General features: G+C 38.4%; 1 protein-coding gene across 4 annotated transcripts in view; it reads right to left on the bottom strand.

Moving 5' to 3' along the window:
- LYST (lysosomal trafficking regulator) overlaps positions 1-27625 on the bottom strand; it is a 185295-nt gene that overhangs the window by 119044 nt on the left and 38626 nt on the right. For all 4 annotated transcript variants that reach the window (XM_058669377.1, XM_058669376.1, XM_004578521.3 and 1 more), the window contains exons 4-10: positions 25632-25722; positions 12799-14878; positions 10441-11449; positions 7938-8099; positions 5236-5392; positions 2962-3188; positions 2441-2507 (exon numbers count right to left, since the gene is read on the bottom strand). In XM_058669377.1, the coding sequence (XP_058525360.1) occupies positions 2441-2507; positions 2962-3188; positions 5236-5392; positions 7938-8099; positions 10441-11449; positions 12799-14878; positions 25632-25722 (3793 nt within the window). The remainder of the gene's footprint in view (positions 1-2440; positions 2508-2961; positions 3189-5235; positions 5393-7937; positions 8100-10440; positions 11450-12798; positions 14879-25631; positions 25723-27625) is intronic.

A 27625-nucleotide genomic window follows, 5' to 3' on the forward strand; every position in this document is an offset into this window, starting at 1 on the left:
CAGTAGTGGCTATAAGAGACTATAATGATGCTGAAAATTTTCCATCACCGTTATTTCACAGCTGTTGAGATCACTGTACAATGCAGTCCTCATGGTTTGTGGTGGTACTGACTTAAACAAATGTCCTGCATTGTGAGTTGTATAAAATACACCATAAACAATTATATATAGGTGACAATATGGATGATGATAAAATTATGGGCTAGTTTATATACTTGTGTATCATACTTCTATTATTATTTTAAAGTACAGTACTTAGAAAAAATTACTGTAAAACAGTTATATTATATTAAACTAACAGATGCCTCATCTGTGCCTTATGAGTTATGACAATTAAATGTAATATAGTATCCCACACAGAATCTTTGAACAGAAAAAGGATATTAGGTAAAAACTCAGGAAATATAAACTATGGGCTCAGTTGAAGTTTACTAAAGGTTAACTGTAACACATATCATGTAGATGTCAATAACAGGAAAAGTGGCAGGCAGGAGTGAAGAAAGTGGGAATTCTGGGCCTGGAGTGATGACTCAGTGGCTAACTCCTCACCTTACAAGTGCATCTCATATGGGCATTGGTTTGTATTCCGGCTGCTCTACTTCCCATCCAGCTCCCTGCTTGTGGCCTGGGAAAGCAGTCAAGCAGAGCCCAAGACCTTGGGACCCTGCACCTGTGCGGGAGACCCAGAAAAAGTTCCTGGCTTCAGATTAGCGCAGCACTGGCCATTGTAGTCAGTTGGGGAGTAAACCAGTAGACAAAAGATTTGTCTGTCTCTCCTCCTCTCTGTAAATTTACCTTTCCAATAAAAACATTAGTTAATAAATTTTAAAAATGAGAATTCTCTATATACTGTGAATCTACAGGTGTTTGAAAAAATAATAGTCTATTAAAATGTGACACAAAATTAAAAAGCGAATGATAAAGAAGAACCTGTGCTATGTACCACCTGTACTGCCAGGATTTTCCCAACCAGTGTCAGGCTAGGGAGCACCATTTTTCCTGGAAGGTGGAAGGAGGCTGCCATAGTCCTTGCCAGTGGCAACTACCACTGACGGAGAGTTCCACAGTCCTTACTGGCTTTGAGTCCAGCCTAGGGAGCTGGTAGGGGAGGCAGCTACCTTACTCTATCAAGGGCAACCACCCTGCTCCTCTGTCCTCTCCCCACTCAAGCACCAGCTTCCATGTGTGGAGATGGAGCTACTGCCTCCTCTCTTCCCACTCCAGAAATGGTGAGCAGTTTGTTCCAGGAGCAGGGCATCTGTCAGGGCATATGTTGGATCCCCTACACACTAGTAACTCCGAGAATTCTGGGCAAAGGCCAAGAAGCTCAGAGGGACATGGCTCTGGCTGAGTTCCTGAGCGCCTGGGCGTGTAACCGCACACACTTAAGAGTTCCCTGTGTGCTGGGGTTTGAGAATATACTACCCAGCCTTTCCAAGCACCCTTGCAGAGAGCTGGACAGAAAGCAGAGAAGTGGGAGTCAAACCAGCACTCATATGAGATGCCAAAACTTCAGGCTGTGGCTGAACCCCATTGCCCCACAACATGGGCTCCAGAAATATACCTTCAGGTTAGAAAGTCCAATAAGTGCAAAGCACAGTAAATACATATAGTCATACACTAAATAAATAAAGGGGTAGAATAGAAGGCTTTTCCTTATAGTATAATTCAAATTCATTTCTGTGGAAAGAATAATAGAAATAGAAAACTGCTACTAGGCAACTAGCCCAACAGCAATAACTGTTTCCATCAAGAAGAATCAATAAATACTAAAATTACTAGGTTAAATTATGACAGAAAAAAGCATATTTGCATAGAGTCATGTTATCATCCCATAACACAGTGGTCAATTATAAGGGGAAAACAGTTCACAACGAGGAAACCTGGCAGATGAAATTTAACAAAGTTATCACAGGTGCAATCACCATACTAGAGACATCACAGACTCCTTGCAATGATATCCTGGGGAAAACCACCAACTCACTTCTGAATATTACTGCCCCAAATGGGTAACCTTAATTAGGAAGAAATGTTAGAAAAACTTAAATTAACATATAATGTAGCTTAACCCTAATGTAGCCATTAAAATTCAGGCTTCTTGTGATTAGAAATCATATTGTAAATTTCTCAAATGTCTGAGGAGAAAGTACTAAGTAGACAGCAGGTAGTCATTACTACACAAGGCAGACACCTAGTGTCCAGAATGGATTGCTGTCCTCCTACTATTTTCACTGAAAATTCAATCTCTTGGACTTTAGATTAACCTCTCTAGAAAATAAAGATACTTATAGTACATCTACTTTACTGGATGAGTTGAATAATAAGCAAATTGATATACAAAAAGTTAACTTTTGAGATCACAGAGCACTGTGTTGATGGAAGTCATGATTATCAACTCTTTGCATAACAAAATAATTTCAAAGCTATTACTTAAACTCACCTTGAAAATCTGAATCAGTCTGTGTTAAAATACTCAAGAACCCTCCTAAAAGATTTTTCACAGTTCCCTGAAAATTAAAAAATGAAATAGAAGAAATTCAATTTCTTACCTCATGGAAGCATAAAATATTTATTGTATTTTGATAAATTATTTGACAGGGTCTATCGTATATGTACACACAACATATACACACAGCAAATGACTGAAAAGAACACTATATATATAAGCTCACACTTTTTTCATATGTTAACTTTCTGATTTTTCAAAAAAGGGGCATACATTTAAAATTACATGCAATTTTTAGAATGGCATCCATTCTTAGAAATATATAAGGATTCACTAATGACAACATTAATTTCTATGCTACATCTCTATATAGGAATTAAAAAGACAACGTAATCATCTTCAGGAATTAAAAAGACAACGTAATCATCTCAAGTACTTTTCAGACTAGCTGAATTTTAACAGATAATTGAGGCATGAGTCTGATAAATCTCAACCATATGTGATGCATCTTTTACCTGTTGCATGAGCAGGAAAATATTCTTTTCTTTCTGCCTGATAATTTTCAAAAAACTCTCAAATACATGGGCGAGCACATCAAGTTTAGCTTTACTACCAGAAAGTAAACTTAGCTCTAGCATACAAATTTCAGGATATATTATTTCCCCTTGGTTAATATTTTCAAGTAAGTCATTTGGACTGATTGACGTACTGAAACCTTCTGCTTCAGGTTTTAAGTTTAGCCCTGAAAAGGGAAAAAGAAAAGATTATTTTTAGTCTCTAAGTACCAAACCAATATTTCAAATCTTATTCCTCATTCGTAAGCTTTGGTAGCAAAAGTGCTACTTAGGTTTACAAGACCTTCTGCTACATTACTCTTGATTATTCTGAATGATTACATCTTCTGGATAGTTGGAATGAATGGTGTTAAAAGCAATTTTCATCTTCAACAAAACTATAGATATTATCAACAGTATTTTTTATTGATATGTTATATAGATTTAGCAATCAATATAACTGGAAAAACACTGATCTCAAACTTTCTGACTCATATTCACAGATGGCAACTAACCTTTCTATACACCAGTGAAGATAGTAGGCTTAGCTGCTGGTTGCATAAATTATTCTTCATAAATAAGAAACAGATATTGCCTCATTGATACTGAATCTTAGAAAATTTGACTGATGGGCTCTGATTATTGTCTCAGCTGCTCCACTTCCCATCCAGCTCACTGCTTGTGGCCTGGGAAAGCAGTAGAGGGAGGCCCAACACCTTGGGACCCTGCACCCACATGGGAGACCCATAGGAGGCTCCTGGCTCCAGATTGGCTCAGCTCTGGTCATTGTGGCCACTTGGGGAGCGAAGCAGCAGATGGAAGATCTTTCCTTTCAGTCTCTCATTCTCTCTGTAAATTTGTCTTTCAAAAAATACATAAATCTTAAAAAGAAGAAGAACATATGACTGATACAATCTTAAACTATTGTTCTCTTGAAAAATTTCATATAAACAACTTATAAACTTCTATCTAGATAAGAACTCTTGAGATTTTAAAAAATATTTCAAGAGTTATTATTTTTTTTTTTATTGGGAAGGCAGATATACAGAGAGGAGGAGAGACAGAGAGGAAGATCTTTCGTCTGATGGTTCACTCCCCAAGTGACCTCAATGGCTGGAGCTGAGCCAATACAAAGCCAGGAGCCAGGAGCTTCATTCTGGGTCTCCCACACAGGTGCAGGGTCTCAAATTTGGGCCTTTCTCAACTTGTTCCCAGGCCACAAGCAGGGAGTTGGATGGGAAGTAGAGCAGCCAGGATTACAACCGGCGACCATATGGGGATCCCGGCACGTTCAAGACGAGGACTATAACCACTACGCTATCGTGCCAGGCCCCAAAAATATTTTAAATTATTCTATTTATATAAAGTGAGCAAACTTCACATATTCACAATATTTAGGAGTAGAGTGAGACAGATTTAGTTCACAAACAGAAGGGGAGAAATAATCACTACAAAATCATATCGTTATTAAAAGAAATCTACCATTAAATCAACATGTTCTGAGAAATTACTGTTCATGGGATCCATTAAGTCCCTTAGGTAAGATTATCAGTAACTTATTAACTCCATGAGAAAGGAAACACCATTTTAGAGAAAGATAAATGACCATAAACTGCATGAGAACTAGTAGTCCCGGGTCATTCATAATGCCAGCATATAAAGACAGAACTTTTACAGATATCTTCTAGATCTAATGCATCCATAGTTTTCCATTCTACCCAAGTTTCAAATCCAGAGCAAAAGGATCATGAGCAATGCAGTTCCACCTTAAGGACAAGTCAGGCTGCAGTAACTAAGAAGAAATCTGTTACAAGCATGCTTGGATGTCACCGAGGAGACTTGTATTTCTTGTGTTATTTATTGTTTATAACAAACTACATAAAATGCTTTTCCAGCCAATGTTTGTCTGGCTAGCTCTTTCATTAGCAAGTTTGATATTCTTCATACCGTTGACTTCTAATAATATTCATCTTTTGCACAGGAATATAAATGAAAGCAGGAACTCTGTCCCTTGCCTGTGATGTTAGGCCCTCAGCGAATGTTCGTAATAACAAAATATATCTCATTATTTTCAAATTTTCAGAATTTGTTGTGAGGGTAAAATAACCTGATAATGTGATGAAACTCTTACGCTGTAAGGCAATATGAAATCCTAAAGTGGTATCATCAGCAACCATTTGCTAATTAACAACCTGATTTGCAAATCTAATCACAAGAGTTTCAGGGAAGTTTTACCATCATCCTGGGCTTCGCCATCCTCTGGATTGCTTTCACTGTCTGCTTCGTAACCTTCTTCTTCAACCACAAGTCCGAAACTGCAGCACTGAGAAGCCTCAGCCGCCTCTGAAAATTCCCCAGGCTGAGATGGCGTTTCCTCCTCAGATGGATGACTCTGAAGTCAAAGGCGAAATGCTTAACATTCATTCCTTTCTAGTAAGAGATTATTCTTTTAAGGACAGTTTCAATATTATCTTTTATAAGGAAGATCTTATAATAGTAGCAACTGCTATAAATAAATTCATCATCAAATTTCCCAGAATCTCTCAGATACCTTAATATCTCAAAAAAAGGAGTTTTCAGCAGAGGAAGATACAGATCGTTTTAGCTCTACTAAAAACATTTCTAATTTAAAAATTCCTTTCTAAGTACATAATTTGATATGTCTAAAAACCATCTGATTATGTGTAATTATATAAATGCCATACAACTTAAAGGTAATACTTACAAACTTAATGATAATATGTATAACTTCAATGTATTTCTTAATGGGAAAATATTTTTATCAACAGATTTTTACAAATTTTGTTAAATGTTCTATAAGTTAGATATTAAAGAGAATATAGGACAACTTTTCAAAGTTATTAAAGGTTATAGAATGCAATTATTTATACACAGTATCTCAGAAATCAACAGTTCTAGCATTGCCTTCCTTTGTAATATCTATGACAATTTTTTAAATATAAATTCCACTAATAACTTTACTTCAGAAAATATTTTCACTTAAGCTCAGAGTACTTTGTAATTGTAATAGCAACAAAATATAAAGAAGGTACTTAGACATTTTATAGGACAACCAATTGAGTCAGTAGTTAAGACGAAGGCATTAATAGCTATTTCAATAAGTTCTAGAGTTAGGACAAAAGTAACACATACTATTAAGACAACAGATAAGTAATTTCATACAGTCAAGAGCTAGGTCAAGGGAGCTAAACGGTAAGTTAAAAAAAGGAAAGATGACAGTCAATTAAATGTAAAAGAAATATGAAAGGAGAGCAAATGGACTAAATATGCATTACAAGGTTGCAGGGGAAAAATCAACTACTTTAGCAAAAAATATTAAACACCAGAAAACTACAACTGCTCTTTCTCTATACAAATATTAATCCTTTGTATGTTTGAGTGACTTAATGTTAATTTCAAAGCTCAAGGATGAATATAAGCTGAATCACTAGCCTCAAAGTATCATTTTGTAAATTATCAGTTATACAAGGAGACCTCAATATATTCATGGAACATGAGATTAAGAAACTAAATGTATTTGTTAATATAAGCCTCATCAAGCTTAAGACACTACTTAGTCCAAACCTACAGAACTGAAGATCCTGGGAGCCGAACTTCCTCAATGCAGTCATTTTTATATTATTAACTGAAGAAAAATGACTGTACTAGGAATAAGAAACAAAAAGTCCAATGGAATCAAATGAAGATATTTAATGATTTTGTAACAAACTGTGTAAAACTCCCCTCTGATGAAAGGAAAGAGCAGAAGCATTGCCTTGCCAATATTCAGAAGGTATTCTGGTGAAGTTTTCTGCTAAAGCTTAGGTTAACTTTCTCAAAACATGTCCTAATCAACAAATGCCATTATCCTTTGGCCTTCCAGAAAGTCAACAAACAAAATGCCTTGAGCATCCCAAAACACATGATCTTTACTCTTGGCTGAAGCACTATTGATTAGACTATAGTCATTGCTTTGATTGTGGTTTGTTTTCAAGACTGAATCGGTTATATTATGCTTCATCTTCTGTTACAAGTCATCCAAGATATGCTCCAGGATCTTGAACTCGTTTATTTAAAATTTCCATTGAAAGCTCCGTTCTTGTCTGCAGCTATTCTGGGCACAACAGTTTTGGCACTAGTGAGCAGAAAATTTGCTTAACTTTCAATTTTTCTTTTGGAATTATTATAAGCAGAACCAACTAGTATAGATATACTCTTCGTTCTTGTTCCTGCTGTTAACTGCTCAGCTTCCTTTAAGGCATGAACAAGTTTGTTTACTTTTTCTTTGTGAATGACTGGCTTTACCTTCAACATAGTTTTATCTCTTTTTAAAACAAGTTATCAGTTTTTAAAGTACGTATTTCTTTGAAGATGTGTCTCTGCTAACTCTGCAGTACATCAAAATTTTCACTCTGCTTCCACTGAAGCTTCACCAAATCATCTGAAATCTGTTCTGCCATCGTTTTTAACCGAATTCATGCTGCTCTGATAGTGCCTGTTTTTCCAATTGATATTTTATCCTATCCAGTGCCTCAAACTAGATTCTGATCATATTTGTTAACAAGCTAGTGTCAGTTTACTTAGGTGCAAAAACATTTTTGAAATCATGCAGTTTTCCCTTAACATGCAGTTATTGAATTTTTGGAAACACCTTGTATGTAAGACATATCAAATCACATAATAAATTTCTAAATGACTAGGAGTAATTATCAGTAAATTTTCAGATCAGGTGAAGTAAAGGATGCCATATTGCACTGCTAAGCTTTATGAGATGACAGCATTCATGAAACAATAGCAATCCCATTAAGATGGAGGTACAGCCCACAGAACTGACCTACACAGATTCTGGTCCATACGGTCTAACTATCAGTGTTCTAGTTCCATCTTAGACATTTTTCCTAATCATATTAAATGACACAAATGTATACCATTCATACCTGCTCAGTCAAAGTATCATTATTTTCAAAATCTGTTGAATGATTCCCCACAGCAACTCGAAGCAGAGCATCAAGCAAAGGCTTTGCTAATTCTGTTTCAATCACCTTTGACTGGGAAAGATGGTCCCTCATTTCCAACAAAATATTTTCCACTGAAAAGTCCTGTGGTAAAATAAAAGACACTTGAGAAAATTAACAATATGCTCTTAAAATGTGATAAATGATAAATTTATAGTTATTTAATAAGCAGAAAACTAGTCCATTTATTTCCAGTTGATACAAAATTAAAACGATCATATAAATACTTGGCTTCTACTCAAACAATCTACTGTTAATAACATTTTTGCTATCAAATACATTTTGCATTTGGTTTTAAATTTGGTTAACCATTTTTATTTGTTAGAGATTTCTGACAATGTCCAACCATTCAATTCTAATTTTTTCTCTCCCTCTATTTTTTTTTTTTTTTTTTACTCTTTTCCTTCTGTTTTTGAGGAAGCTGTTACTACTTTCCTACATCTCTTTACCAGGTGAAGAAATCATAAAGATGGCTAAGAAACTTGTTTCTCTCCTAAGATGACAGAAAGATATGCACAAATCATATGTGATGACAACTAAATTAGAGCTTTGAAGAAAGAAAATGAAGTGCTTTTAAGAAAGAAAAGAGAGATCTAACAATAGCATCCTAGGGGCCCGGCAACGTGGCCTAGCAGCTAAAGTCCTTGCCTTGAATGCCCTGGGATCCCATATGGGCACCGGTGCTAATCCTGGCAGCTCCACTTCCCATCCAGCTCCCTGGCTGTGGCCTGGGAAAGCAGTCGAGGATGGCCCAAAGCTTTGGGACACTGCACCCATGTGGGAAACCTGGAGGAAGTTCCTGGCTCCTGGCTTCGGGTCGGCACAGCACCGGCCGCTGCGCTCACTTGGGGAGTGAATCATCGGACGGAAGATCTTCCTCTCTATCTCTCCTCCTCTGTGTATATCTGACTTTGTAATAAAAATAAATAAATCTTTAAAAAATGTATTGTCCTAGGGGGCAATCATATTTGATGGACAGTGAAGAATAAGGAGAGAACGGGCATAAACACAAAGGAAGAGAATATACTTGGCAGAAGGACACTCACAAAAGTACACAAATACCAAGAATGACACTGAGTATGTCTGACTGTAGCCAGAGTTAAGGATATCAGGACATAAGGCTAAACAAAGAAACAAAGACTATGAAGATTTTCTCATGCTATGTAAGAGTATGGATTTTAATTGTGAGCAATAAGACAGTTTCAGGGTTTTTCAAAAAGGATTTATTAATTTTTCTATTTATTTATTTGAAGGAGTTACAGAGGAAGAAGTAGAGACAGAGTCATCTACTCCTCATGGAACATCCATCTTCTATCTACTCCTTAAACGACTGCCAACAGCCATGGCTGAGCCAGTCCTAATCAGTAACCAGGAGCTTCACTGCTTTGTCAGGTAGGTTTCAAGGGCCCATGCTCTTAGCCCATCTTCTGATTTCCCAGGTGCATTAGCAGAGAGCTGCATCAGCAGTGGAGCAGCTGAAACATGAATCAATGCCCACAAATGACTCAGGCATTACAGGTGGCAATTTAGCCTGCTGCGCCACAATGCCAGCTCATGCAGTCAACATTTCTAGAGAGGAGGGTACACAGAGGCTGGGACTGGGGTAAGGAGAGCCCACTATCTGGCAGAAGAGTTAGGGCTGAGTTAGTAAGGAAATAACGGAATCTTATTCCAAGGTTCCTTAGATACAGGACCTAATATACTAGAGTTTCGATTGCTTGATTGGGTGAGAAGTAGTCCGAGAATATGAACAGATGCAGGAAAGTAGAAGTCAGGAAAACAATCCCAATGCAAGGAAAGCAGAAACCAGGGAAACAATTCTGATAAAAATGTGGCTTCAGGTAATATCCAGTCCCAGTCTATTTTGTGGGGAGCTGTGGAGCCTGAACCAGACAACAGAGACTGTCCCCAAGAGCCACATCCATCAACCGCAGGTGAGGAGCACACTTCCTCTAGGTATCTTGGCCATGAACAATCCTCTGCAGGCAGGTGTAGATGCAGCAGGTGGTACCATATGAGGACATGAGCCTGGATAAATTTTCAGTACAATTTGAGAAACAGGATGAGAACTATAAACACTAGAGATACAAACAGGATCAGGGCAAGATAACCAAAAGCACCATTCCAACACTACACACTATGTGTTCTGAACGTTAAAACACAATGTCAATTATATCAATCTGACAGTTAATGCATAAACTTTTCCACACCAGGCTTTTACATTCCAAACTGAATAGTAAGCTCCTTTAGGGTAAAAATGGGTACATCCATCTCTTTTGTGTCCTCCACAATATCTGGTAATAAATACCTCCTAAACAGTGAGGGCCTCTCAAAAATGTAAAATATATTAAAAAATGATTATAGTATTAACTTAGAATTGTAAAAGGGTGTAATACACAGATTCAGACTAAGAACAAAATATTACCTGATTAGATAACTCCAATTCCATCTTTTGTTGACTAGTTCTGGCACCATGAAGACAAATGGCCAGAAGAGCTTCCAAAAGTCGTATACTCTGAAGTAAAGTCTCTCTTTCTTGGTTGATAAATGCCTTTACTTCTCCATAAGCAGCTTCAGCCGCTGAAATTTGCTCCAAATTCATGGAAGAAATCTGCTGTGAACCTAATTTATCTAAACTGTCAGCACTTTTTTCTGAAATCCCCAGTTCTGATGGTATAGGATCATTTTTTATAGTCAATAAATCTTCCTTTGAAGTTATATCAGGTTGGGAAATTTTATTTATATCTTGCTTTTCATTTGCACTTAGAACTCTTTGCCTTCTTCCCTGTTCTTCCTCAGGATTTCTGAATAGTTTCTTTATTATCACAAATATTAATTTATGGCATACCTGGAAACCACCAAGCCTATAAAACTGTTTCTGGAAGACTGAATTCAACATGTAGATCCAACGACACATTGACCAAATATCTGCTGCTTGGTGCATACGTTCAGGAGAAGGCAGGACAAGGCTCTCAAGAGCTAAACATGGCAGGACATGACTTAAAGGCTCACTGGCTGTACTGTCATAGCCAGAAGTATCTTCTGAATCATTGGCAGGCTCTCTATCAGACTCTGCTTCTTTACTGACACATAAAAACGCCACACAGAGGAATAGGTTTATAGTGTTGAGATGCATATCCTGGTTAACTGGTTTGTGTTTCGTTGGATAAGCTTCTTTGAGGCTGGCATAAAATTTGCTGAGGCTCCGAGGAGAGTCTGGATAAGCTTGCAGGTTTTGAAAAGTAGTTCCTACATTTAAGGACGGCAGCTCTATCTGTTCAGTACTTGCAATGGAAGAATCTTTCTGCTGCTCCCCTAAGCTGGTTATCAGAGTTTCAAACGCTTTCAGGGAATGACTTCGAGTACCATCTAAGTAATTTAATTCAATTATTTGATTTACTCCATTGCAACTTAAAAATAAATCTCGAAGAACCCTGAGAGAAAAACACAAAACATTTTATAAAAGGAAATACTATCTATAAGTATATACACAGCCTGTTCAAACATGTTATTGGTACATGTGGTATTTACAAACCATTACCTTATTTGATTTATCAGTCATCCAGGTAAAGTTCTTAGATAATTACCAGGATGTTAAGTTACTTCCTCATTACTCTTACATCCTTCTTCAAATACTGCAAGTATTATTCCAGTAGTATTTAAAAAGAAAAGGATTACATGCATGCAAAATTAAATGAAGCAATTTGGCAATAATATTTTCCCCCAGATCATAAATTCTAAATGCCAGAACCTACCACACTCATGGTGGATACTCTGTGAGCAGGCAGCTATTTACTCATTAGCACAATGGTTAATTTAGGACTTTTTGTTTGTTATAGATCTGCATCTCATCCAATGGGAAAGAACCAAACTTCAGAGGAGACTTAGAGTTACTTCGAGTTTTTCAACAGTGTTTCTGAATTTGGCTGGCTCATCAATTAAGGATATAATATTTTTTAAAGTTTTTAGCTTTGTCTCAGGTGTCTCATGTGTTTAAGTTCATTGGAATCCCAATAAAGAAATACAAACCAGCTTAGTCAGGCTTAGGTTGTCCCCATATCTATCAATGAGTTACAAATTAAAGTCAGCTTATTTAAGCCACATCGGAATGTAAAAACAAAAACAAAAACTAAATAACAGTATTAGTTTTAAAATAGCTATGTTACCATGAATAAAACTAAAAATAATGTGATATATGAAGATAATGAAGGCAGTATTTTTCTAATTTTCCTGCATTTGTTGCTTAGGTAACAAATATGACATAAAAAAATCCCCTTAATGCCACTGCTACAGTAAGTATCACTGTATGTGCATATTTTACATACTTTTAACTAGGTGAATTCTATTACAGAGTTAGTCATTTTATCACCTACAATCTTATAAGCATTTTTCCATGTTCCAACATGACTTTTGTAAACATTTCTAATAAGACTCTGCCAAGATACATAAAATGTTTGATCTAATCTTAACCATGTTCTGGGATATCTGTGTTGTATCAATTTTTTCTCAGAAATGTATCTTGAGATACTTTTTCCCCACTGAGAAATTAAAATCAATGGCTTTCTTTTAACCATTTCAGTAAAATAAATATATAAATAAAATCTCACATGGAATGGGAGGTTTTTGTTGATAACTAAAATTAAATCCCAGGAAAAGAATTACATACTACTTAAGAGGCTTTAGGAATACCATGCTTATCGGTTCAAATGCATACATTTTATCACACATTCAAATGTATACAATAAGAAAATATTTTTACACACATACGCTAATGCATACAAACCTGGATTTCAGCAGGATAGGCAGAGTTTTCAAATAAATCTGCAGCACTTCCTGAGGCAAACACTGCTTATGATGGCTACATGTATGAGTTCGAGCAGAAGTAACACTTAGATGTTGACAGTGATGTGCTAATTCAACTCCTCTCTGGAGTACAGGATTAAATATGTAATTATATAATTTCCACTGAACAACTATATTGCCTTTTTGGATTAAACTGCAAATGTGATTTGCAATCTGTATGTTATGTAACCTGTCTTCCTCAAAAACAAAGTTCTGATAAGCCTCCAAAGCATCCCACTTCCATAGTAAGTCTTCAGATCCACTGCTGGGTAGGATCCCTTGAGATCTGTAAGAAGGGCTGGATAAACCTGAAGAAGACAGAGCATCATGGGAGCTTCTCTGTAATTTCTCTTCTAATTTGGCTAGTTGGTCAGAGTCAACAGTACAAATGCTGCAAGTTGCTTTTTTAATTTTTTGTGCTATTTCCGCTCCTCCTAATTGTTCCAAAATAAGTTTGCTGAGGATATTCAATATATGCTGCTGAAAATTTTTCAGTGCTGGCAATTTAAAAGCATGTAGCAAAGGGATAATAACAGATCTGGGATCCATACAACAGCATATCCCAACGTTATGAATGCCTGAAAGAATCTGGACACAAGTACTGCTTAAGGAAGCCTGCTGTACTAAGCGTAAGCACTGGTGAGCACACACTGCAATACAACAGCAGCGTTCAGGATAATAAACATCTCCATCTGCAGTCTCTTCAAACGGGCTTTTGGAAACCTGATTTTTAAAAGCTGAAACCAGAAGACCTGAGAGATCCCGGTGGTGATGCATGAAGTGAGAATACTCACAGCGCCTGTGCCTTTTCCTTGTACACATCGAATGATGCAGCTGCTCTGATTTTACTTTTTTGACAGTGCTCATGATTTTCATTACACTATTTATGAGTGTTTTCAAATGTTCTGAGGTTTCAGGAGGAACTCCGTCTCTTAAAAGCAGCCATTCCATTTGAAGAACTGCCGTTTCAAATAAGTTAAGCCCATGATGCTGAATGAATTCTTGAACCAAATCCATGGCTTGACTGAAGTATAAGGGATTTGAAGCTGCACTTTGAAGACAACAGATCAGGATCCGTAGAACTCCTTCTAAAAGTTCAGGTAAAAGAAGGGATCTATGACGATATTTTGAAAATACAAAGTCTTCTTGAACCTCCTGTAGTGTTTTTTTTTGTCTTGGTGCAAAAGGGTCAGGTTGCTTTTCTAGGCAAGTTTTCATCTTTAAAGCTGCCCTAAGCAATTCAGTCAAATTTTTTCTAAGACTTTCTGGCATAATCTCTGCAGTATTAATATCTACTGACATAAGATGTAACACCGTTCTATAGAGCATCCGTTGAATCAAAGCTACTGGTTCTTCACTCCAACCTGTAGAAACCACTAGACTTTCCAAATTGTCATGCTGATTACAGCAATCCCCAAAGCCTGTTAGGAATTCAGTCAATGTGGGCACTACACTGGCTGCTAGAGCAGAATTACGATTCAAGGTCATGTCAAATTTACAAACTTTTTCTAATAAAGATAACAAAACATGACATAAGTCAAATGGAGAGTTGTTCATGTTATTGGTAATAGGCAAGGCAGCTGGCTCACTTAAAATGATGGCGTTTGACTCCTGTTCTGAAATAATCTCTCCGGAGTTATCCAAAGCCACTGAATCAGGAGTCTGCTCTTCTTTGGTTGCTAAGTGGTCAAACTTGACTGCAAGGTAGTCATCTTTAGGAATCTGTGTTACAAAATGCTGTAGCAGATGGGGCCTTCTGTGCTTACTCGTTGCTATAGTTTTTTCATCTGAGTTAGCTTCTGAATCTGAGGTGGAGAGTTGTGTCTTTCTTGCATCTCTTACAGAATATCGATGTGTGACCTTACGCTGTCTTCTGCTCTTTCGAACGATGTTTGCTTTTGCAGAAACCTGACCAGATGGGGCACTTCCTTCTAAATGTAACTTTTCCTGAGTAGACTTCTGTGAACTTGAACTCTTTTCTTTGGTCAGGATTATATCAGCTGACAATGGTAGATTAAAATCTAATGAAATAAAGAAAGAAAGTTTAGAAAAACTCAACCTGTTTTTTTTTTTAATTCAATGTGTACAGGCAATAACTCCTTAATTTACCATTTTAGGAGTTTGTCCTCAGTATAATTTTGCTGTATGCCTTTAGTTATATGTGTCTCTGGGTCATTTCCTCCTATGCTTATCCTTCTCATTCTAAATACCAGGTGACATTACTTCACAGGATGCAAACTGATTTTGAAAACAACAAAAGCACAAAAGCAAGGAAGTAAATTTTATTCAGAAATTTCTATCGAGGCAGGCATTTGGTCTAGTAGTTTGCACACTCCAATCTCACATCAGGTGGGAGACACGGGTTTAACATCCACCTCTGGTTCTTGACTCCAGCTTTTTGTTAATGCAGACAGACCCTGAGAGGCCATAGAGATGGCTAAAGTATTCAGTTCACTGCCTCCCAGATAAGAGACTTTAATGGACTTCTCATCCACCAGATTGGGCTCACTGAATCCTAGATTTTATAATCATTTAGAGGGTGAACAGGCAATCAAGAGCACTCTGTTTCTCTCTGTCTCTCAAATAAATACATAGATGCATATATAACTTTTAACAGATTTATTCATTTTTATTGGAAAAGCAGATTTACAGAGAAGAGAGACAGAGAGAGAGATATTTTATCCAGTGGTTCCCTTCCCAAGTGGCTGCAACGGCCAGAACTAAATTGATCCAAACCCAGGAGCCAAGACCCTCTTCCGGGTCTCCCACACGGTTACAGGGCCCCAAGGCTTTGGGCCATCCTCTACTGCCTTCCTAGCTACATGCAGGGAGCTGGATGAGAAATGGAGCAGCCGGGGCACAAACTGGTTCCCATTTGCGATCCTGGCACATGTAAGGTGAGGATTTAGCCACTAGGCTATCATGCCAGGCCAAAATATATACAATTTTTTAAAACTTCTATATTGTACTCTAACCTCCATAATAGACTTTCTAGGCTATTTGGCATTTAGTAATGCTGGTCATACAATTTTACAAATCTTCAAAAATGTCACTAATTAAGACACAGGGGTGTATTATATCCTCAAAAACAGCATTTCATTTATAATCCTCAGTGGAGAACTTCAGAGTTTCTTAAAATTAATCCAAAATCTTATACGATGTACAAGAGTTCTTTAACCAAAATATTTCTCATGTGTCTCATGTACTTAATTAGGCCTTGGGACAGATAACAACGCTCTATCCTTGATGTCTAGAGCTTCAGATTTATCACATGGTCAGTATTCAATAGCTATTTAATTGGCAAATGAATGAGTCCTCTTTACTAACTAAGAAGATAATTAGGAGAGATCCAAGGAGACTAAATTGGGAGAGAACGTGTTGATTTTGACCACAGGAGGATTACACGAAAAACAGAGTAACTGAATTCCCAATGGAGTGTTTGAGGGAAACTATGCAGTGGAAATTCTACAGAAAGAAGAGATGCTGTGGAGCAGTGGGGACAGTAGAAACATGCAGCACAGGGTGGCAACACCACAGGTGACTTCAACAGTGGGAGGTTACAGAAGATACCATCTTCTCAGAACGAGGTGAGAGGAGTCTTCAGCAGCCCATGTTACTTGTTTACACTGCCCAGAGAAGAACCTTGCACATCACACTGACTTAAAGTCTTTCCTGGAGTGCTAGCAGGGGCAGGATGCCCACCTAACCCATGGCAGGAAGAGCACAGTCTGTTTTCCATCCCTCCGGCAATGACCACCAGTGACTAGCAGGGAGGAAGCACTCTTAACAAGGCAAGTAAAGGCTGCTATGGCTTGCATAGGTGAGACTGGGGGGGTTAAATTGTAGGAATAAACTAATGGTCTCCACGGAATGTGAGTCTGGCCTGGAAGGTTGGAAGGGGGTGGGACACCCACTTAAGCTGGCAGGGCACTGCCCTCCTCTCACTCTATCATGGGTACCTGTATTGAAACTGCCAAGATGAAACCCCAACAAGCAGCAGGAGCTGGGAATGCCTCAGCACTCTGGACAGAAGCAGGAGGGTTGAGAGTAGATTCTCCAGTCAAGTTCAACGGCTTGACTGGACAATAAGATGCTGGACTCTATGTTTGGTATATGCTTGCAATGGGGGAATCTCAACTGAACTTGAGCTGCGGTTATGCAACAAGGTGGAGGAATCCACCATGGTGGGAGGGTTTGGGGAGGGGTGGGGAGAACCCAAGTATCTATGTAACTGTGTCACATAATACAATGTAATTAATGAAGTTAAATAATAATAATAATAATAAAAAAAAAGAGAGTAGATTCTCTGCTCTCTGTGACTCTGGGAGCCCTGCGTGCTACGATTGCAGCAGTTCTCTGACCAGCTGTAGCTGGGTCTCTGGGCAGTTACTGCCTTAAGAGAACCAGAGTTCTCTGAGGGCTTGAGGCAGGTTACTGCAGAGGGTTCTGTGCTCACCTTGATGTGGTTCTTCTGGTCATTGTGTAGTCACTGTGGGCTTGTCCCAGGCACTGATCATCTTGCAGAGAGATGAGTGGCTGTAATCACACCAGCCAACATGATCATGCTATACCCTCTGCTGACAACAGAGGAGATTCACCATGCCCAAGAAGAGCCATCCTGGACTCTTGCACCACCTCCAAATGTTGTGGGCTAAGGAGCTGATTAGTGCTCATTGAGCTGGGCAGGAACAGGAACTCGGCTTTGGCTAAAAACACCTAGACTAATTGGACTCATCTGTATCTAATATTCTGCTAAATGAAGATGTAGGGGGAAGCGTATATAAGGAGAGGTCAAGGAGCAATAAAGGGAGACTTCGCAGAGACTTCTACGGGTCTCCTGTCAGTGCTTCATCCTCAGATCCTCTCCCTGTCCACATTACTGGCTCTGCTGGTCAGAGCATCCAAACATTGACAGACTCCCTGGCCCTACCCAGCAGACACCTCTGAATATTCACTGAAGAAGCAGACACTACATTATACCACAAAGGAATACTTCAAAGATAAAAGCGATCAGACGAGAAAACCAACCAGTGGCCCTATAAATGCTTAAAAATAAATGTAAATTCTGCCTGTAGGCAACTGCCTAGGTTGCCTTATACCTAGACAAGTACTACATTGCTGGGAAAAAAGCAGCTAATGGTTGGCAGGCATTCTGAGCCTGGTTAACACCAAAACTGTGTTAATTACACCAGTGTGCCAGCATAGGTGTTCATTTTTTCTTTAAGATAAAGGTAGGGTATGCCAAGTTAGAACATGCCCCTCTGTACTCCAGGCATGCTGCAAGCTACTAGGCAGCTTGGGGGAGAGGTGCTGTGGACTGCCCAGGAAAGGGGGTCTGGGGATGTGCTGGAGTAGCGGCTGCTAAGGTCATGCTTGACAGGGGAGGAGTGACTTTTGCGGCCTTTAACAGACAGGATCACTGCACTCAAAGGTAGGGGAGGGAACTGAGGCCGAGTGGTTTAGAGGGGGAAACCAGAGGGCATGTCTGGGTCAGCGTAAGGCACCTGCCCACATGGGAGAGCTTGGCTGGGCTAAGTAGCAATGCCTGCCACCCACCAGTGCACATGAAAGCTGAGTGTAAGCACAGGAGGTATACCACATCAGCTGCACTGCAACACCCACCGGTTCATGAGAACCAGATCTGGGACCAGATTCTGTAGAGAATGTATGGGCTTCCATGTGGGACTGCAACACCCAATGTTTTAGTGAGTGCTGGGGGTGGTAACAGGCCAGGCCAGGCTGGACTGCAGAACTCACTCGCTGCAGCTCCCATTGGGGAACATAAAAACCAGGACTGGAGGCAGACGAGGCCAGGCAAGGCTGTAGCACTCAGCATGTGTGTAAGTTGGGTCTTGGAATAGGCCTGGCAGGGTTACACCACAAAACCCTCAGACATTTGCAACAGCCAGGACATGGTATGGGTCATTGTGGGTTGGGTGGCGTTATAACACCTGCCGGCAAGAGCTTAGAAGCAGATCATGCCAGGCTGGGTTGAAGCACCCACCACCACATGTAAGATTGGGCATTGGGAATGGGCTTGGTAGGAGAACTTTTGGAACTCTCCTGCTAGGCTGTAGCTATCAATGGTGAGCACAAGAGCCAGGGCTGGAGGCAGATCAGGACAGGCAAGGGTGTAGCATATGTCAGCATGCATATGGAAAGGTTCTGGGGGCAGGCCAGACTGGGTTAGGCCCCAGTATCTGCTGGCACTTGCAAGAGCCAGAATGGATGTGGCATGGACTGGACTAGGGTGTAGCATCCACTGGTGAGAAGAAGGGGTATGAGTTGGTCAGGCCAGGCTGTAATACCTGACAGTGAGTGCCAGGACTGGAGGCATGCCATGTCAGGCTGGGCTGCAGCATCCACTGATTCACAGATCCAGTGCTGGGAGCAGACCTGATAGATGAACTTGAGGAACTCCCCTAGTAGGCTGCAGTTCCTGCCAGTTCACATAAGAGATGAGGCCGGGGGCGGAATTGACCAGGCAGCTGCAACCACCAGTATGTGCACTGGCTGGTGCTGGTGATAAATTGAATCTGACCTTGCACTGACTGATGCACCCAAGAGTTAAGTCTGAAGTCATCCCAGGTGAGGTTTTGGGGGGACTCACAACAACTGGACTGCTGGACGCAAAACCTGGCCACAGGGAAAAATCACAAGAATATGATCCGACCTTGGAGTGCATGTACTGGGACTGGGCCTCCTCAGACACCAATGCCTATGCAGCAGACAGTACACTCACATACCACAGGGGACATGACAGTTAGCTCATCTAGGCCAATAGAGGACATGAAGTGCCTCATCAGAGGATGAAAAGCAGAACAGGTTGGATAACTCTTCAGGCCAAGTTTTAAAGCAAATGTTTGGTCCTGCGGATGTACCAAGGTGGACTTTGTCAACTATCAGATTTTGAAGATTTTCTTAACTCTGGTGCAAATGAAGCCAACATCTCAGAACTGTCAAAACTACTCAAGTAGCACCTTGAGAACATTATTCCTCACATTGGGGTTTCTAAGGTATCATCAAACAACTGTCTCCCATCCCCAGGTGCTGATGTAATTTGACAGCAAGGAGCAACTCCCTCCCCTTTCCCTCCAGTAGACACAGGAAAAAAAAAAAAAAAAAAGAAATGAAACATTTGCCCCACCCATGTTCCTCCATAACTTTATCTTCCTCACCCTAATTGGAGCGTGCATCCCTCAACTATGTAAACAATATTAAAAATAAAATTTTAAATTATATTTTTAAAATAAGTAAATGTAGAATACAAAAAACATGAGCATGAGGACCAAATAACCCCCTCAAAAATAAACACAAACATCTTTCAATATTAAAATGTAAAGATAAAGAGATTGAAGAAAAGCCTAAAAAAGAAAGAATGATCATAACATTATTCAAAATCTAAAAAACCTGAAACAGCGATTCAGATTTATGACATAGTACCAAATAAACTAAAATACATGTTTTAGGAGTTTCTGAAGGTATGCAAATAGAGAATGGATGAGAAGGTGTATGCCATGAAATAAAAGCAGCAAAGAAAGGTACAATCAAGTACAGGAAACACATAGAAATCCTAACAGACATGACCAGAAAAAATTTTCACCATGACACATTAGTGTCAAACTGTGAACAGTAAAAAAGGAACATATTCTAAAATGTGCATAAGAGACATGGCAGATTACCTTCAGAGAATCTCCAATCAACTGACAACTGATTTTCCTCAGAAACCCTACAGGCCAGGAGAGAATGCAGAAACACAGATCTAAAAGAAACTGTTAACCCAGAATACTGTACCCTGCAAAGCTTTCATTTATAAGTGAAGGTGAAATAAAGACCTTCCAAAGCCAACAGAATATGATTTTCTCACCAGTTCTCCAGCATTATAAATGGTATTTAAGGATGCGCTGCATACAAAAGACATCATTATGAAAGAATATGAAGGCAGAAAACCTCCTAGTAATAATATAGAGAAAATCCAAAATAAACAATAGAAACATTTATGGGAAAGTGGCAGGCCAAACTAGTTACTTATAAAAATAACCTTGCTAGAAATGGCCTAAATTCTCTACACAGAAGACACAGACTGGATAAATGGATTTAAAAAAAAAAAAAAGATTCAAATATTTGTAACCTGAATGAAATACACCAAGCAAAAAGATTCACACAGACTGAAAGTGAAAGGTTAGAAAATTATATTCCATGCAAACAGAGAGCAAAATTGAGCAGGAATAGCCAATTAATATCAGAAAAATTAGAATTTAACAAAAACCTGCTAACGGAGATAATTATAATTACATAATTATGTAGTGATTAATAGATCAATTAAACAAAGATATGACTACAGTAAATGTAAATGCACCCACTGCCAGGGTACCTAGTTATTTAAAATAAATATTAATGGGTAGAAAGAGAGACACAGACTCCAATATAGTAATAACAGGGAGGCTTAAACATCACACTTTCATGGATGGACAGATCAGCTAGACAGAAAATCAACAAAGAAACAACAGAACTAATCTATACTATAGACCAAATAGACCTAATGGATATGTATCAAGCATTTCACCTACAGTTGTAAAATACATATTCCTCAACACAAAGAGTTACATTACAAATCCACAGTCAACATTATAGTGAATGGGGAAGTGTTGGAAGCATTTCCACAGAGATCCTGAACCAGCAAAAAGATGCCTACTTTCACCATTGCTCTTTACTACAGTTCTGGCAGTTTTAGCCAGACACAGGCAAGAAAAAACAAATCAAAAGAATACAAACTAGGAAAGAGGAAGCCATACTACCCATATGCAGATGGGGTCACTCTACATATGGATCGACCAAAAGACTCCACTAAGAGACAAGTGGAACTCTTAAGTTTGATATAAAAATAACACAAAACTCAGTAGCCTTTGAATACTCAGATAAGACCATGGCTGCAAAACAACTTATAAGATCAGCAACATTCACAATAACTACAAAGAGTTAAAATATCTTCGAAAAAAACTTAACTGAAGACATGAAAGATCTCTGATGAAAACTATAAAACCTTCACAACAGACGCAAAATGGAAAAATCTATGTTTGTGGATTGAAAGAATATAAACAAAATGCATATACTGCCTAAGGTAATAAACAGGTTCAATGTGATCTAAATCAAAATACTAATGACATTATTCTCAAATCTAGAAAAAATATTAAAATTCATACAGAAATACAAAAGATGTTCAAATCACTGAAGCAATCTTAACAAACAAAAACAAAGAAAGAGGCATCACAATATCAAGTTTTTCAAAATGGTAGTTATAATCACAACAGCCTTGAACTGGCACAAAAATAGACATGTGGAATGAACTGAAACCTCAGAAATCAATCCACGTATCTACAACCAACTAATCTTTGACAAACGAGCTAAGATCATTCCCTGGATAAATGACAATACCTTCAATAAATGTGGCTGAGAAAATTGGAGCTACACATGCAGCAGTATGAAACAAGATTTCCACACTTTATAGGAAAATGGAACAAGCATCTAATTCTATGACCTGCTGTTATTAAATTACTAGAACAAAATTACAGGAAAACTTTGTAGGACACTGGAATAGACAAAGACATTTTGGAAAAGACAGAAAAGCAAAGGCAATAAAGTAAAAAAATAGACCAATGCGATTATATCAAGCTATGAAGCTTCTTGTAACAAAGGAAAGCATCAACAAAGAGGCAAATGATAGAAGTTATTTGCAGGGCCCAGAGCGATAGCCTAGCGGCTAAAGTCCTCACCTTGAACACGCCGGGATCCCATATGGGTGCCAGTTCTACTCCTGGCATCTCCACTTTCCATCCAGCTCCCTGCTTGTGGCCTGGGAAAGCAGTGGAGGACGGCCCAAAGCCTTGGGACCCTGCACCTGCGTGGGAGACCTGGAGGAAGAGAATCCGGGCTCCTGGCTTCAGATCGGCTCAGCACCAGCCGTTGCAGTCACTTGAGGGGTGAATCATCGGATGGAAGATCTTTCTCTCTGTCTCTCCTCCTCTGTATATATCTGACTTTGCAATAAAAATAAATAAATCTTTAAAAAACAGTTCTTTGCAAACTATGCAACAGATAAAGCATTAATATCTAGGATCTATAAAGAGCTCAGGAAACTCAACAACAAAAATAAATACTACAAGAAATAGGCAAAGGACATGAACATGCATTTTCAAAATGTGTTCAGGATCATCAGCCATCAAAAAAACGCAAATAAAAACCACAATGAATTTTCACCTCGCACTAGTTAGAGTGGTTACCATCCAAACATTAAAAACAGTAAATGCTGGCAGGATGTTATGGTACTCCAATACACCAATGGTGGGAATGTAAACTGGCACAAGCATTTTGGAATACAGTATGGTGCTCCTCCAGAAATCTGAAGATCTAGCATATGACGAAGCCAGCCCACTTCTGGGAATTTACCCAAATGAAATAAAATTGGCACAATCAGCATATGAAAGAGTTGTTTATCTTTTAAAATGTACCCCTGTACTTATTGCTGTTTAATTCACAATAGCTAAGACATGAAGTTGACGCAAATGGCTATCAACTGATGACTGAATAAAGAAAATTAGATGTATATATATTCATTCTGTAAATACTCAACCATAAAAAATGAAAGTCTGCCTTTTGTAATGAAATAGATACAACTGGAAATCATTATGTTTAGTGAAATAAGCCAATCAAATATGTTTTCCCTAATTTGTGGCAACTAACATACAACATACAAAAATATCATTTTTTAAAGGTTTGTTTATTTTTATCACAAAGTCAGATACATAGAGAGGAGGAGAGACAGAAAGGAAGATCTTCCATCCAATGGTTCACTCTTCAAGAGGCCGCAATGGCCAGTGCTGCGCAAATCTGAAGTCAGGAGCCAGGAGCTTCCTCTGAGTCTCCCACGCGGGTGTAGGGACCCAAGGCTTTGGGCCGTCCTTGACTGCTTTCCCAGGCCACAAGCAGGGAACTGAATGGGAAGCAGAGCTGCCGGGACCAGAACCGGCGCCCATATGGGATCCCAGCAGGTTCAAGGCGAGAACTTCAGCTGCTAGGCTATTGCACTGGGCCCCAAAAATATAATTTATATAAGTGAAATTGACATTCCCAGATTTGATTATTGTTGAAAGCCCTGTCTATGCCCATGAGGAACTGAATTCTTTATTTACTAGAGGATTAAGTTCATGAGTTTAAAATAAACTGAAAGCATGTTATTGTAAAATTTTTGTTTTAAATAACAAGAAAAGAAAGAGAAAGGAGAGTTAGATCATGGGTAGGAGGAAAGGTATGGCTAGATGTAGCATTATTTTATCTATAATAATATATATTATTATATTTAAAGATTTATTTTTTTATTGTAAAGGCCGATACACAGAGAGAAGGAGAGACAGAAAGATCTTCCATCTGTTTGGTTCACTCCCCAAATGGCTGCAATGGCCAGAGCTGACCCAATCCAAAGTTAGGAGCCAGGACCTTCTTCTGGGTTTCTCACATGAGCACAGGGTCCTAAGGCTTTGGCCCATCTTCCTCTGCTTTCCCAGGCTACCAGCAGGGAGCTGGATGGGAACTGGAGCTGTGTGGACATGAACTGGCACCTATATGGGATCCTGGCACATGCAACATGAAGATTTTAGCCACTAGGCCACTGTGCTGTAACAAGCCCTAAATTAATTTTAAAAGATAGTTAAATTGATTCTTCCCTGTACAATATGTAATAAGAGTTATTTAAAAATGCAGTTAAAATTTAGAGTGAATAAATGATTCTAAAGATTTAAATTTTAATTAAGAGGAAAAACAACTTGGATGAGTTGAGAAGAAATTAAAAGGACTCTGAAAAAGTCTATTCAAGCAAGCAATGAAAGCAATGAGAACAATTTCCCCCAAAGAGCACTAGTCAGATTTCCTAAGTTATTAATAGTCTTTGCATTCTACAAATTCCAAAGAAAATAAGAGCAGAGATTTGGTGAATCAACAAATAGGCAGTAAAACATTATTATAACACCTTATATAGTTACCTAAAAAAAACCATATCAGAAACTTACTAACATATGGTGTATTAAATACAATACAAAAGTATTTATTTCTAACCTGAAAAATTCTGAAATAACGTATAACTTACATTTCCTAGAAATAGGGCAAGTGGGAAAATTGTCAATCTTTGTGGCGAAACATTTAAAAGTTTCATGATATATAACATAATCACATATATGCATACTTATTGATTTAATTATATGAAGAGATATTTACATAAATTTTTCAAATGCGGAAATTAAAAATACCTATTAAGTGTAGCAATTCTATTCAATTTTGAAACAAATTTTAATTCAAATTCATTCTTTAAAAGCAACATTAGAAAACTATACTAAAGCAAATACTACAAAAGCAGTATTCCTCCTTTTCTTCTATTACTAATAGTTATAGAAAACAGCTATAAAATAAAGAGAAAAATAACTTCTTACATCAAACTTTGTACTGTTTTTCTGATAATATATATGTCTACGTTTACTTTTTTGCTAAGTATTCTGCTTGTGTATAAATGTCTTAATCAACATTATATTCGAATCATATCCCATGAAGCATTATGGCTTTGTATCATTATAAAAAGCTGTGTGTTTTCTCAATTTTTTATATTAAGTATATGATAAATCCCAACAATATACAATGTTCTGAAGCTGAAACTATATCAACTATTCAGGCAGAAGTAACTTTTCGTAAAGAAATTTTGATAATGTGAGTGGCATAATGAACACATACCTGTTGCCTTTTCCTCCTGAACAGGTATCTTCCATACCAGTGGAAGGAGTGAGAGGAGAAGAGTCAAGAGCTCTTCTCTACATGTCAATGCCTGTATCAGAAACAAGAGTCATTAAGCTTTAAGGGCCTAAAAAGAAAAAAAAAAACACAAACAAAAACTAATTTCCTTAAAAAAAATAATGCTTTAAATGTAATCAAATGTTATTTCTCTTGAAAAGTTGCACTTCCAAAGCTAACAATCAAATTCAGCAGCTTAAATCCAATTCAAGCTGTAACACTTTTTGACTTAAAAGCCTTTAAAATGATGGAAAATTGTAAAGTATCTGATGGCATTTCACACATTCTTATTGCTATTTCCTAAAGCCTCTGCTATTACCACCATGTACAATACAAGAATTCCTCGCTGATGGAAAAACAGATGTGTTAGGTGGCAATGAAAAGATAAACCCTACTAATTGGCAAACTAATAATATGAAGTTACCAGAAAAAGGTAAAATGTTCATGCAGTTAAATACAAAACCCAGATAATTTTGAAAAGCAATTGATACTAATAAATAATATACATTAAAAGTGAAAGAATTGTTAGTGAAAGTGATGCAATTTATATTTGTCAACTCCACATTATGTCCACAGGACTCACTGTCTTACCCTTCTGGAGTAAATGGTCCAAGCGTTGGAGATAATCCCCTTATGTGGTCCATAAAATACATACACACAAACAATAAAGAATGATAGAAGGTATGTAGTATGAGTAAGTAATCATGTGTGGCCCAAGTGTTTAGTTGAAGAGCAACTACTATCAAAAGTATGGAAGTGGCACTGGATCTACAGAGTTAGAACTGAGACACAGGTGGTCATGGACTTAATGACAGATCCAGTCAGAATTAATTGCTTACACCAAGTGCTAGGGAGGAAGTCAGAGGTGAGGAAGGGGAGTGATCAGTGTTAGGGGCACAAAAATAAATAAACCCAGATTAAGAAAAATGATTACCTAAAGTACTCTGACAACAAAAATGAGAAGGTGGTTGAGAAATTTTAAGATAGAACTGAAGTGATTTGCAATTGAATACTGATGCACCATAAAGAAGAATAAATAATCTAAATGGACTCAGAAGTTTCTATTTTAGGCAATAATGAAATGAAATTCATTACTGGAAATGAATTCACTGACAGAAATTTAGAAGTGTTTTTTAAGTTGGGTTAAAAATGATAGGTTCACTTTCCAGACATGTTGAATCTGAGATGCATTTAGGATATCCAAAAGGCTGTAGTTCCTTCATCACTGTCAAGGTGCAGCCCCAAGATACACCCTTTCTATGACGGTTTTCCTCCACCAACTGCCAACACCCGTCTCTCCTCTGCAGGACTCCCTGCCTCTTGCCCCCATCTCACAGGTAGATTAATTCTTGGGAACTATCAGCCTTTCAGAAGAATGACACTGAAATGAACACATTTTGCTTTTTCCATCTTACCTGAGATTCTAGTCCTAAGAAGTACCCCTGCACCACACCATGGTCCAAAACAATAATAGGGAATTAAAACAGCCAGCATCTCATCTAGTGCCCACATGGAGTGCCAGCACCACAGGGCAGAGGATCAGCCTGGATACTATCATGACAACCCCATTTTTTTTTTTATTGGAAAGTCAGATATACAGAGAGGAGGAGAGACAGAGAGGAAGATCTTCCGTCCAATGATTCACTCCCCAAGTGGCTGCACGGCCAGACCTGAGCTGACCCGAAGCTAGGAGCCAGGAGTTTCTTGTAGGTCTCCCATGCAGGTGAGGGTACCAAGCATTGTGCCATCCTCGACTGCTTTCCCAGGCCACAAGAAGGGAACTGGATGGGAAATGGGGACATTGGGATTAGAACTGGTGCTCATATGGGATCCAGGCACATGCAAGGCGAGGACTTCAGCCGCTAGGCTACCATGCGAGGCCCATTTTTAAAAACTTGTTAAATATGACAGACAACCCCCCATTCTCTTGTTTTTTT

This window comes from Ochotona princeps, chromosome 10, assembly GCF_030435755.1.
Source record: "Ochotona princeps isolate mOchPri1 chromosome 10, mOchPri1.hap1, whole genome shotgun sequence".
Lineage (NCBI taxonomy): Eukaryota > Metazoa > Chordata > Mammalia > Lagomorpha > Ochotonidae > Ochotona > Ochotona princeps.